The 14,412-nt window shown below is 35.0% G+C and overlaps 1 protein-coding gene and 1 long non-coding RNA gene across 2 annotated transcripts; both read left to right on the top strand.

Annotated features, from left to right (window-relative positions):
• Positions 1-119: 119 nt before the first annotated feature.
• Positions 120-3,663, top strand: LOC114517557 (synaptosomal-associated protein 25-like). The gene is made up of 9 exons (XM_028537328.1): positions 120-240; positions 1,285-1,365; positions 1,494-1,535; positions 1,613-1,779; positions 1,928-2,007; positions 2,138-2,195; positions 2,788-2,832; positions 2,995-3,094; positions 3,356-3,663. Exons 2-9 carry the CDS (start codon positions 1,294-1,296, stop codon positions 3,422-3,424), a joined length of 633 nt encoding a protein of 210 aa, XP_028393129.1. The 5' UTR covers positions 120-240; positions 1,285-1,293; the 3' UTR covers positions 3,425-3,663.
• Positions 3,664-8,649: 4,986 nt separating this feature from the next.
• LOC114517440 lies at positions 8,650-9,743 on the top strand. The gene is made up of 4 exons (XR_003686384.1): positions 8,650-8,690; positions 8,931-8,975; positions 9,137-9,236; positions 9,497-9,743. It is a non-coding gene; the product is annotated as an uncharacterized LOC114517440 (long non-coding RNA).
• Positions 9,744-14,412: the final 4,669 nt, after the last annotated feature.

The raw sequence follows: 14,412 nt of genomic DNA on the forward strand, positions 1-14,412 counted from the left end.
TTTAACAAATAGTGTGTGGTATTCACTAGTGGTATTCAATACTGGGAAAGGACTTCATAAGATTAAAAAACATGAAGTATCGCGTTGAACCGCATTGTGTTACAACGACGGGCTCGACCGAGGGTGTTTCGCTGGGGAATTTGCGAACGGAAGCCTATATTGCATTTTTGCCTTTAAAAAAAATAAATATTGAGCTTTTTGTGCATTTTGCGATGAAAACATAGCAAGGGAAACGCAAAGGTAAGATTAGATTATCTTTTTTGTTCTGTATTACACTCGAATTGCAAATTTTTTTATGAAATTTGAGCAACATATTGAGCATGTATGATCATCATGTGGCCTTCACTTTGTGATGTCAGGAAATTACATTTGTCAATTTGTAAACATGACATTGGCTTAACTTGCGTGAATAAATGCTATGATTTTGTAAATATTTCCGTCTCAAAACCTGAATGATTATCGAAATTGCAATGTCGAATAGGTCAGTACTTGATATGTACTTAGATTTCAGATTTGATCCTGCCGGAGATCGTCAGATCGTCAAATGATGGATCATAAAAATCATATTAATGGCGCATTATTAAATAAAGGATATTTTTTACACCCAGTGTTAATAGGGTGTCAAGGGGAAATATTGCTTATATACTATTTAGATGGGGTAAAAATCCTGTTACCATGACATGGTATAAATATAAACATGTCCTGGTTTGCAATAGTGGGTGATTATATAGCCAATTCAGGATTTCACCCACCAATGTGTTTGACACCTGTATTTTGTTCATTGTTTAAAGCCAGACTACTTTGCAGCAGAAACGTACTGCTGATACTACGGGATAGAAAGTATCTATCAAGTGTTTAACTGGAAAATTTTTATTGCACAACTGAGATATGAAGCTATTTATTTACTAGTATTTTTTGGAAATCTCAGGTGTGGAATTTGCAGGGTTAGGGTATATATCCATGCCATTCCTGAGTTGCTTGAAAGTTGGCCATGTGCCAAAATGGGTTAAGGTGATAATGTCTTATGCGAACAAATACTTTCTCTACATTATATTTCTTGAAATATGAGACACTATCTGCATATTCAACACAATATTGGTTTGCTTTGGATGTAAATGAGCATAAACTAGAAATGATGTCTGGAAAAATCTGAAACATGTAGCAGGTCATGCATTATTATAAAGAGAACCAATGCAGAGACCTGACTACTGGAATTTTATAAGGATTTTGCTTAAGTGTAAACCTGGGTAATTTTTCCTTAATTTTTTTGCAATGTGCTTAAAGTGATTCAAAATGAATGACGAAGATCGTATGAGAAATGAAATCCTGTCCATGCAGGAACGTGGGGACCAAATAACTGATGAGGTAAAGATGAATAATTAATACAACCCTTGTGGAAAGTATGGATCATCACCAGCAATTTTTTTGCTATAATAATTTTTAAATCTTAGGCCTGACGTTTCTATTGATTATATGTTAACTTTTATGTTTAGTCATTGGAAGCTACTCGCCGTATTTTGGGTACAGCAGAAGAGGTAATTTCATGATTTTTCAATATCATTACATACGCAGCGACAATGAATAGCAACATTCTTGTCAAATGTAACTCCAGACACAAGATGTCGGCATCCGCACACTTGTTATGCTTGATGAACAAGGGGAACAACTGGACAGAATCGAAGAAAATTTGGATGAAATAAATGTTGATATGAGAGAGGCAGAAAGAAATCTCACAAACCTAGAAAAATGTTGCGGATTATGCGTTTGTCCCGGACGAAGGTTGGATGTTTTTCACTTTCATTTATTAATAGATCTTTAACAGGTCTAATTTTGAACAAAAGTGTTGACCTACTATTCTGTCTAGGCAATCCATAATATAGTAAATATACCTACTTTAAGTATTTACTTCATCTCTTACTAATTTTAGAGCTGCAAGTTTTGAAAAATCTGATGCATACAAGAAGGCATATACTCCAAATACAAGAGATGTCGTCACAAAACAACCAGGTAATAATGAATTCAACATTGACCCCTGTTTAATTCCGATGTGCAATAGGGTAATCACTTGTATTTCATGAACAGTTTTATAAATGGAAATATTGTTTTGTTAAATGATTTGATGGTAATTCTCTTAAAGGTGGCTCAGGTGACAACCGACAGCAGAAAGGTGGCGGCTCAGGTGGATTTGTACAGAGGTTTGTGTTTGTATTCAGGCCCGGAGTTACGGGGAGGGGTTTAGGGGGGGTGTCACACCCCCCAGAAAGTTTATTCCTAGGTTTAGTCGGTAAAATTGCTATTTTAGTCGGCAGACAAACATACTGTTGACACTATAGACCGATCCAATATAAACTTGACAAAGTTTCATCCAGAGTGTAGTCGGTACAAGTCAGTCGATCAGTCGGTTTAGATTACCTTACACCCCCCCTGTAAAATATCCTGAGGACGGCCCTGTTTGTATTTTTTGTTTTTTAATTTATACCACATCCAACTCTTATTTAGTACTGTTGCCGGGCAGGAAGCGCCTTGGATAATAAATACTATATTAATCTAAATATTCAAATTTGCATGTTAGTTTATCACTTAGTCTGAAGATGTCTTCAGCTAAGATGAAACATCACTATGAAATGTATTTCGAAGAGGCTAATTTATATTTTCTCCACATTAATATAAGCCAAAATATGTTTTACCTTTGAGCTATTGTTGTGAGAGCAAAATTACCATGGATTGATGATACCGGCAGTACCACAATTTGCTTGTCTGCGATTTTTATTTTAATGCAATTTTTAGAGTCACAAATGATGCAAGAGAGGACGAGATGGATGAAAATTTGGGGTGAGTTGAAAGAAGACTTCGGAGACTTCAGGAAAGTTTAGAATTAAACTAATAATGTGGTGTATATCACAAACATTATTGACTATTGTACAAATCTCCTTCAGTTTTTCTGCCTTTACCCTGTACATTATGAGAATTACATGTGATGTCTTATTTTTTTAGGCAAGTCAGTGATATTGTTGGTAATCTAAAATCCATGGCAATTGATATGGGAAAAGAAATTGACACACAGAATCACCAAATTGATAGAATCAATGCAAAGGTGATATTCATATTCGTTTGTTGAAGTTTCTTGTACTGAAATATTCTTGTTATGTCTTGTCGCATTCTGAATGAAAGTTGATGGTGACTCACTGAGTGTTTCCTGTCTGTCATTTGTTTGATTGAAAATTTCATTAAAATATGTAAACCATGATACCTATTTGGCCAAACGGGTCAAAGAGCTGCTTGGACCACTGTTGCTTGTTAACTCCCATTTGATCAAGAGCTAGTAGCATTTATTCATCAATTTTTATTTTACTAGGCTGAATCAAACGATGTTCGTATCGGAACTGCAAACCAGAGAGCTCGACATATCTTACAGAATGCTTGAAGATTATACGGACGCACTTTCGAAAGTGTTACATGTAAAAGAAATTGATTGTATTTAAATTTCACAATTGGCCAACTACATAACGGTTAGTCACAATTTACTAATTAGTCTAATTAAAATGCTTGGTGTATTTTTGATATGTTTTATAAACATTTGACAATGATTGCTGGTCAATGAATTTTAGCTCTAAAAATGTTATGTACTCACTAAATTTCTGCTTGTAATACAGTGTAATATATTTATACTTATCATATATATACTCTTGCAACATTCGTAATGTAATCTTTCATTACTTTCATTATTTAAAACCAGAGTAGCAATAATCGCGATGGAGGTATACCTATAATCATTCTAAATAGTTCCACAATTTTATTCGTTCAACCATGGATTTCATAGACTCCACGGGAGGTTGTGGTGTACGTAGTTTTGAGTAGTTGTTTTTAGTAGATCAGTGCAATCAGCCAACCATTTATAAAATTCTAAATCCTTGTCATCAATTGACTGCTTGCATAACACACCAACTTTAGATTTCAGCAAGAAAAAGGGAATTTCAGAAAAGTGCATACCCTACCCTAAACTTAATAAAATTGCAGTTTAAAGTTTGGCTGCAAAATATTGTAAAGTGTGGAAAATATAGCCATGCAAATTTGGTAATTTTCTATAGTTTTTAACTTCAGCCAGAAGCTTGTAACTACATAAGTTACACACTTCTGAGCCAAAGTAAAAAAGTATACAAAAATTGCCTACTTTGCATGGCTATATTTTCCATACTATGTGACATAAAAGCAGCCAAACTTGGCAATAGATCTTTCTTATAATGACGTCAAAGGCTGAAAGTCTGAAGTTACACAAAATTTGATTGGCTCTACAAAACTATTGAGCCAATCAAACTTTGTGTAACATCAGACTTTCTGCATTTGACATCATTATGAAAAAGGTCTATTATACTAATTTTGGTATGGTCTAGCTTTTTAGATGTTGTGATTTATTTCCTTCTTTTTACGTAGATAATAAGTTAATCTATCGTGTGAAAGGTCAAATTCATCTTCACTGCTTTTTAAATCATGGGATATTACTCTTCTTTTAACTTTGTAATAATCAGGCACAGGGATACTGTTTATTTCAGGATTTGAAAGAGATCTTTTTATACTTTGTACTGCTGTTTGTTCTGGCAAGTGTACATGACGCTTGACAACTTTAGTTTGCATGGCGTCTGAAGTGGTCATGTGCGTCTGAGGTGTCAGGATATCAGGGGTATTGATATCAGGGGTATTGATATCAGGGGTATTGATATCAGGGGTATTGATTCTTGAAAAGTCTTGACCTGGTCCTTTATCTGATAGTAAGTAGTTCGTGTTGGTCTCCCCATGTGGTAATTCTGTGTGCTCGGTTTCAGATTCAATTTTTCTGGTATTTTGCATGATTTGTTCAGCAAGCCATCCATTCACCATATTTTCTGCCTCTATACTTATTAGAATACAATTATTTCTGCACTCTTCATCTCTAGGGAGAACTTCAATATTTAATGTTTGGTACAGCAAGTCAACTTGCTTTTTTAGATCATCTTCATGTATACATTTAACCCCTTCATGAGAACACATCTGTTGCAAAGATCGTATTGGTTCATCAGCATACACTATAACACACTTATACTGCTTTCCATGAAATGTAAATTCGTAAACAGGGAAGTTGTATCCACCTTTGGGAAAATCAGTAATTTTTTTCAAACTATTGTCTATTTCAAACAGTGGTTTTTTAGTGCCATTGTGGGGGAAAAGCAGGATCATTTTTTTAAAGTCTAAATGAGGAATACTATCTTGAGTGTCCTTACTGCAAAAACATCTGTGGAATATCGGTACAGCATTTCTGAGATAATTTAAATAGTAATACCAGGCAATAGTATATGCTGGATACAGCCCTTTTTCCTCTAGACTTCTCGCAAGATCAACCTTCGACTGTCCGTCCAATTTAAGTAAGTATGCTACCAATGGATAAACACCCACGCCTCCGAAGATAAACATGAAGTCTCCAGTTTGAAAGCCCTTCCTCCCAATCATGCAGAATATAAAATCGATTACAAAAACAACACCGACGGCCCTCAACGGCACTACACTGAAGCATGATTTAAACAACCTAAATACACTTCTTCTGTTACGCATCTGCAGTTGAAACAGTTGTTCAATAAACTCGCACAAACATCGGACTAAAGGCGCAAGCAGGATCCCCAACAATCCTAATCCAAGGCTTATAAAAACTGGATACGTTTCTTTTTCCTCTCTTCTGTAGCAGGTTTCTGTCGGTGTTTCGTTTTTTGCTATTTTATTGCGAAGATCGTTGTCAGCAAGAAATTTTACTTCCTTCTTCTCAATAAAGGCATAAGTAACCATCCATATTGCAATGAACACGTATACAACAAAAATCAATCCTCTAACTTTCCTGCCTCTCTTCAGTTCTCCAGATCTTTGACTATCTATTTGACTCCCCTGGCTTAACCATAAAGCACTTTCCGCGTCCATATCCATGTTTAAAAGTATACTGTAAGCCTTAGAAGGCTGTGGAACCTCCAACAGTATAGAAAATTCTAAAGACTTAGGGACTGGTCATAATTTAGCAGGGGGGGTGGGGAGGTGTAATTCAATATTTTAAGGAATGATATTTTGCAACCCTGTCTTGCCTTATCCACAAAAAATCATGCCCCCTCCCCTTGTTCGAGACGGTAAAAATGCCCCCCCCCCATCCGTCAACGTTTTGATAAACACTGCTTCAAAATGAGAACTACTGTAATCTGCACCGTCATTCAAAATAGTAATTACACCTTCAAAAATTTTTCTGACAACGTTTTATAAGTAATAATTAATTTTATACGTCCACTTATATATATTCCAAGGGTGGGTAGACTACAAGTTTTGTGTAGTTCGCTACAACTACTGCTATTTTAAAATAATGTAGTCACCTACAACTACTGCTATTGTCAAAAATATGTAGTTTGGTTCTTTTGACTACGTGTACAGCTATATCGCTAGAAAAATGTAGCGAAGTATTCGCTACTTCGCTACAACAAAATTCCTGGTATCCGTGTTTGTAATTTATATTGATTTCACATGTTTTAAACATATGAAATGTTAAGCATAATATGCTCATATATTCTGATACTATGGATTAATGGCGGATGAGCCAAAGAATTCTAGAACAAAATGTGGGTCCAAACGAGATTTGACATGGTATATTAAATGACTAGTTTTGTATTATAGTGTATGAACTATAGAGTATATAGTCGAGGGATATTAAAAAATCGAAAAGTGGCGAATAGCGATTGTTGTTGAAAAAGTAATCAACTACTTCGCTACTTTTAATATAGAAAATATAGTTCGCGACAACTTCAAACTACCAGTTTTAAAAAGTAGTCTATACAGTTACTCGCAAATTGTAGTTCGCTACAGTTGCAAACTCCAACAACTCCGATACTACCCACCCTTGACATATTCATATGTTAAAATTTGGTTTTAAACATAATATGTTAGTTATTTCTAGTGAAAGACCCTGCTATTTAAAATATAAATATTTTAACACAGTGACTTATATAACTTTTCATTTTAAATTCTATAACTAATTTTGTTTAATGTTCTAAGCAAAGCTTATGCAGTGCAACTCAAAGTCTAAGCATGTATAAAAGAAATAATTACAACCAGAAATAAGCAACCCCCCCCCCTTATAACTGTCTAACATTTTATGAACCCCCCTTTTTTCTGGCTAAAAAATATGTGACCCCCCCACTATTTCCACCTCCCCCCCCCCTGCTAAATTATGACCAGTCCCTTATTTCTAATTTTTCTTTTAAGTTTTATATTAACCGTTATTAACCCTGGTTTCCGGGATTTCCCCAGTTCGTTTTCCGGTGTTAACCACTGACCTATATAATAATTTCAATTAATTCCGCCCTGTTCCCCCCTGTTTAGGAATGACAATTATCATATCACGTGCAACGCGAATAACCAATCAGCGAGCTTCAATGTCGAGAGCGCGATGGTTCGAATGAATGTTGTGTAAAAACAGTTTGTGTTTGGATATTGGGAATGATTTGAAAGATTTAACTTGAAAAACCTGCAGAAGAAATGACGGAACTGTCTTCAGTAGACTACAAAGATGGTGTACGAGCTGTTGTTAGGCGAAGATTGAAAGAAATCGGCATTAAAGCTCCGAAATTGAAGTTACGAAGTGACTATAAAATTGACCATGTGAGTTGTTTGTTTTTTATTCTTGGCTTTGATATTGACTTTGTTTTCATTCAACGATATAGTAACCAGCATACATGTCTTAAAATATACACTGTGTCTGTGCTCTACGTTGTAAGTGGGTCTTCAGTAAACAGGCGTCATATTTCACACAATTTTCCTGTGTTTACTGTGACAATTTGTAAATCCCACCTTTATATTAACGTGTTAATCTGATTAGTTTCTGCGACATCCAAGCCAGGCTTGATTTCTATAAATAAGGCAAGCCTTTGCTGCGTTATATTGTGCTAAAGCTCTCAAGGTTTACCAATATGCAAGTGGACATATTTTTGAAAATATGTGTGCTATTTTTGAAATTAGAGGCTTTCAAAAGGACTGAGGGTTGTATGTTATGATTGCTATCAAATTGTAGCAGTTAAGCCTGTTACTCTGGCGGAAATTTAAATATTAATTCACAAGTTTTCGAACAAATCTTTTATAGTACAACCTCATTTTCATTGCTATATTTTCTTGTGAAAAACCATGAAGTTTAGAATAATTTTTCCAAAGATTTATAACCTTACATGGTTATGGTAATAGGATCCTGATTTTGTTTCTTGAACCTATAAATCATCTCAAAATTCCTTAATGAATTTTTCTCCTGATATTCCCGATCACTGCTTTGTCTCAGGGTTCATATGACAACCCAAATGCTGTTTTTGGGATTCCCCTGGACCGACTAACAACAAAGAATATTGGCTGTAATGATTATTGTCCTGTTCCCAGGTATGTGTTTTCATGTTTTCGTGGTTGAATTTCATTATGAATCACCTACAGTTTCATACATAAATGTGAATTAACCATAATTAAACTGATATTTCACTGGTATCATTATGAATTGTAACAATTTTTCACTTAGATTTGTGATTGAGGCCACAGAATGTTTGAAACATCGCCTTAGCAGTGAAGGCCTTGAAAGATGGTAATTCTATTAAAGGTGGCTCAGGTGATAATCGACAGCAGAAAGGTGGCAGCTCAGGTGGATTTGTACAGAGGTTTGTGTTTGTATGTTCTGCTTTTTAATTTATACCATATTTAACTCTTATTTAGTACTGTACATTGCAGAGCAGGAAGCACCCTGGATAATAAATATTACATTAATCTAAATATTCAAATTTGCATTAAATTTGCATTAATTTATCACTTAGTCTAAAGATGTCTTCAGCTAAGATGAAACATCGCTATGAAATGTATTTCTTGCTTGTCTGCAATTTTTATTTTAATGCAAATTTTAGAGTCACAAATGATGCAAGAGAGGACGAGATGGATGAAAATTTGGGGTGAGTTGAAAGAAGACTTCGGAGACTTCAGGAAAGTTTAGAATTAAACTAATAATGTGGTGTGTATCACAAACATTATTGACTATTGTACAAATCTTCTTCAGTTTTTCTGCCTCTACCCTGTACATTATGGGAATTACATGTGATGTTCTATTTTTTAGGCAAGTCAGTGATATTGTTGGTAATCTAAAATCCATGGCAATTGATATGGGAAAATAAATTGACACACAGAATCACCAAATTGATAGAATCAATGCAAAGGTGATATTCATATTCATTTGTTGAAGTTTCTTGTACTGAAATATTCTTGTTATGTCTTGTCTCATTCTGAATGAAAGTTGATGGTGACTCACTGAGTGTTTCCAGTCTGTCATTTGTTTGATTGAAAATTTCATTAAAATGTGTAAACCATGAAACCTATTTGGCCAAACGGGTCAAAGAGCTGCTTGGACCACTGTTGCTTGTTAACTCCCTTTTGAACAAGAGCTAATAGCATTTATTCATTAATTTCATTTTACCAGGCTGAATCAAACGATGTTCGTATCGGAACTGCAAACCAGAGAGCTCGACATATCTTACAGAATGCTTGAAGATTATACAGATGCACTTTCGAAAGTGTTACATGTAAAAGAAATTGATTGTATTTAAATTTCACAATTGGCCAACTATGTAACGGTTAGTCACAATTTACTAATTAGTCTAATTAAAATGCTTGGTGTATTTTTGATATGTTTTATAAACATTTGACAATGATTGCTGGTCAATGAATTTTAGCTTTAAAAATGTTATGTACTCACTAAATTTCTGCTTGTAATATAGTGTAATATATTTATACTTATATATATATATACTCTTGCAACATTTTTTAAGAGTGGTATAGTAAGTCTACTCGGACCAAGGTTTTTTAAACTTTTTCACAGCCACTAGTGTGTCTTTTAGTTGTTGGGTCGTGATGTAATCTTTCATTACTTTCATTATTTAAAACCAGAGTAGCAATAATCGCGGTGGAGGTATGCCTATAATCATTCTCAATAGTTCCACAAGTTTATTCGTTCAACCATGGATTTCATAGACTCCACAGGAGGTTGTGGTGTAGTTTTGAGTAGTTGTTTTTAGTAGATTAGTGCAATCAGCCAACCATTAATAAAATTCCAAATCCTTGTCATCAATGGAAAAATCTTCCATCACCGCAAAATGTTTGCTTGATCACGGTAAAACCTTCACAAGATCACCATGAAATCTTGGAATGATCGCCGTGACGTTTTGGCAAGATCATAAGGAAATCTTGGCAAAATCATGCTGGATTCTTGGTAGGATCACAGAGTAATCTTGGTAAGATCATGCTGGATTCTTGGCAAGATCACAGAGTAATCTTGGTAAGATCATACCAAGATGGCAAGATCTTAGCAAGATCATACCAAAATCTTAGCAAGATCACAGCAAGATCTTAGGAAGATCATACCAAGATCATACTGAGATCCTAGCAAGATCACACCAAGATCTTGGCAAAATCATACCAAGATCTTAGCAAGATGATACTAAGATCATATGTAGCAAGATCATACCAAGATCTTAGGGTAGTGTCGCAGCTCCTCACAAGAATGATTTTCATTGGCTAAACTTTACAATACATTTCTGTTTCAACCAATAGCATAGCTTTGTTCTTTAGAAAGCATAGAAAAGCATTATCCAATTGGGTGAAAGCTTCCGAGCTCTGCGAAATGTCCCAGATCATACCAAGATCACACCAAGATCTTACCAAGATTTTACCAAGATCTTAGCAAAATCAAGGGTTTAATGAACTTCGATGTTTGTTAAAACAATAGCTTGTTTGCATGAGAAGATTTTTGTTGTAATTACATATTTATTATAATACAATATTTAGACATTCATATCAAATTCTTGCCAAGTTCTTGGCAAAAGGATACAATAGTTCAGCCAAGAATTTCCAAGATCTTCACATCTTGCCAAGATCTTATAAATATCTTGCCAAGATCTTATAAGTATATTGCCAAGATCTTACTATGATCTTTCCAGATCTTCCACGATCTGGAGAAACTTGCGAACCTGGGATCGATAATCATTTTTACTGTAATCATTTTTACTGTAATCATTTTTACTGTAATCATTTTTACTGTAATAATTGTCAAATTCATCTTCACTTTCATCCGAAGAGTCACTTTCATCCAAAGAGTCACTTTCATCCAAAGAGTCATAGGGACTGCAGAATCTTGCTTTTCTTCGAAATCTGTAATGATTGGGCACAGTGTTACTGATTATTTCAGGCTTTGAAAGAGATCTTTCTCTGCTTTGTACTGGCAAGTGTACACGACGGTGACGACGCTTGACAACTTTAGTTTGCGATTCCTTGGAAGTGGTCATGTGTGTCTGATGTATCAAAGAGATCTCAGGGGTATTGATTCTTGAAAAGTCTTGACCTGGTCCTTTATCTGATGGTGAGTAGTTCTTGTTGGTTTCTCCATGCGGCACTGCTGTGTGCTCAGTTTTTGATTCAATTTTTCTGATATTTTGCATGATTTGTCCAGTAAGCCATCCATTCACCATATTTTCTTTCTCTATTTTTACAAGGATACAATCATTTCTGCATTCCTCATCTCTACTAAGAATTTCATTTTCCAATGCTTGGTACAGCAAGTCAACTTGCTCTTTAAGATCATCCTCATGTATACATTTAACCCCTTCATGAGAACACATCTGTTTCAAAGCTCTTATAGGTCCATCAGCATACCTTATAACACACTTATATTGCTTTCCATCAGATGTAAATTCATAAACAGGGAAGTTGTATCCACCTTTAGGAAGATCAGCGATTTTTTTCAAGCTATTGTCTATTTCACACAGTGGTTTTTTGATGCCATTGAGGGGAAAAAGGAGAAACATTTTTTTAAAGTCCAAATGAGGAATACTATCTTGAGTGTCCTCACTGCAAAAACATTTCATGAACATTGGTACAGCATTTCTGAGATAATCTAGATAGTAATACAAGGCAACAATGTATGCTGGATACAGCCTTTTTTTTTTAAGACTTCTCGCAAAATCAACCTTCGACTGTCCGTCCAATTTAAGTAAGTATGTTACTAATGGATAAACACCGATGCCTCCGAAGATATACATGAAGTCTCCAGTTTGAAAGCTCTTCCTCCCAATCATGCAGAATATTAAATCGATTACAAAAACAACACCGACGGCCCTCCACGGCACTACACTGAAGCATGATTTAAACAAGCTAAATACATTTCTTCTGTTACGCATCTCAAGGTGAAACAGTTCTTCAATAAACTCGCACAAACATCGGACTAAAGGCGCAAGCAGAATCCCCAACAATCCTAATCCAAGGGTTATAAAAACCGGATAAGTTTCTTTTTCCTCTCTTCTGTAGTAGGTTTCTGTCGGTGTTTCGTTTTTTGCCATTCTATTGCAAAGATCGTTGTCAGCAAGAAATTTTACTTCTTTCTTCTCAATAAAGGCATAACTAACCATCCATATTGCAATGAACACGTATACAACAAAAATCAATCCTCTAACTTTCCTGCCTCTCTTCAGTTCTCCAGATCTTTGACTATCTATTTGACTCCCCTGGTTTAGCAACGAAGCACTTTCCACGTCCATATCCTTGTTTAAAAGTATACTGTAAGCCAAGGCTGTTGAACCTCCAACAGTATAGAAAATTCGAAAGATTTATTTCTAATTTTTGCGGGACTTCCCTAGTTCGTTTTCCGGTGTTAACCACTGTTCTATATATAATAAATTACGTAATAATCAAATAATAATTCCGAATAATTCCCGTCGTGTTCCCCCCCTGTTTTGGAATGACAATTATCATATCACGTGCAACGCGACTGACCAATCAGCGAGCTTCAATGTCGAGAGCGCGATGGTTCGAATGAATGTTGTGTAAAAACAGTTTGTGTTTGGATATTGGGAATGATTTGAAAGATTTAACTTGAAAAACCTGCAGAAGAAATGACGGAATTTTCTTCAGTAGACTACAAAGATGCTGTACGAGCTGTTGTTAGGCGAAGATTGAAAGAAATCGGCATTAAAGCTCCGAAATTGAAGCTACGAAGTGACTATAAAATTGACCATGTGAGTTGTTTGTTTTTTATTCTTGGTTTTGATATTGACTTTGTTTTCATTCAACGATATAGTAACCGGCATACATGTCTTAAACTATAATACTGTATCTGTGCTCTACGTTGTAAGTGGGTCTTTTATAAACAGGCGTCATATTTCACACAAATTTCCTATGTTTACTGTGACGATTTATAAATCCCACCTTTATAATAACGTGTTAATCTGATTAGTTTCTGCGACATCCAAGCCAGGCTTGATTTCTATAAATAAGGCAAGCCTTCTCTGCGTTATATTGTGCTAAAGCTCTCAAGGTTTACCAATATGCAAGTGGACATATTTTTGAAAATACGGGTGCTATTTTTGAGACTAGAGGCTTTCAAAAGGACTGAGGGTTGTATGCTATCAAATTGTAGCAATAAAGCCTGTTACTCTGGCGGAAATTTAAATCTTAATTCTCAAGTTTTGAAACAAATCTTTTATAGTACAACCTCATTTTCATTGTTATATTTTCTTGTGAAAAACCATGAAATTTACAATAATTTTCTAAAGATTTATAACCTTACATGGTTATGGTAATATGATCCTGATTTTGTTTCTTGAACCCATAAATCATCTCAAAATTCCCTAATGAATTTTTCTCCTGATATTTCCGATCACTGCTTTGTCTCAGGGTTCATATGACAACCCAAATACTGTTTTTGGGATTCCCCTGGACCGACTAACAAGGAAGAATATTGGCTGTAACAATTATTGTCCTGTTCCCAGGTATGTGTTTTGATGTTTTCGTGGTTGAATTTCATTATGAATCATCTACAGTTTCATACATAAATGTGAATTAACTATAATTAAACTGACATTTAACTGGTATCATTATGAATTGTAACAATTTTTCACTTAGATTTCTGGTTGAGACCCCAGAATGTTTGGAAAATCATCTTAGTAGTGAAGGCCTTGAAAGATGGTAATTCTCTTAAAGGTGGCTCAGGCGACAACCGACAGCAGAAAGGTGGTGGCTCAGGTGGATTTGTACAGAGGTTTGTGTTTGTATTTTTTGTTTTTTAATTTATACCATATTCAACTCTTATTTAGTACTGTTGCCTGACAGGAAGCGCCCTGGATAATAAATACTATATTAATCTAAATATTCAAATTTGCATTAAATTTGCGTTAATTTATCTCTTAATCTGAAGATGCCTTCAGCTAAGATGAAACATCGCTATGGAATGTATTTCAAAGAGGCTAATTTATATTTTCTCCACATTAATATAAGCCAAAATATGTTTTTCCTTTGAGCTATTGTTGTGAGGACTGGTCATCATTTTTCGGAACGCTTCTATTGGTA

The sequence above is a fragment of the Dendronephthya gigantea genome, unplaced genomic scaffold (assembly GCF_004324835.1).
Source record: "Dendronephthya gigantea isolate DGI-Jeju-01 unplaced genomic scaffold, DenGig_1.0 000009F, whole genome shotgun sequence".
NCBI classification, from domain to species: Eukaryota; Metazoa; Cnidaria; class Anthozoa; order Malacalcyonacea; family Nephtheidae; genus Dendronephthya; species Dendronephthya gigantea.

Bases quoted from the DNA above. Each gene is read 5' to 3' on its own strand.
- LOC114517557 (XM_028537328.1), top strand. From the start codon at position 1,294: ATGAATGACGAAGATCGTATGAGAAATGAAATCCTGTCCATGCAGGAA. The intron at 1,780-1,927 runs GTTGGATGTTTT...TACTAATTTTAG, and splicing joins TGCGTTTGTCCCGGACGAAG to AGCTGCAAGTTTTGAAAAAT. The intron at 2,196-2,787 runs GTTTGTGTTTGT...TGCAATTTTTAG, and splicing joins TCAGGTGGATTTGTACAGAG to AGTCACAAATGATGCAAGAG.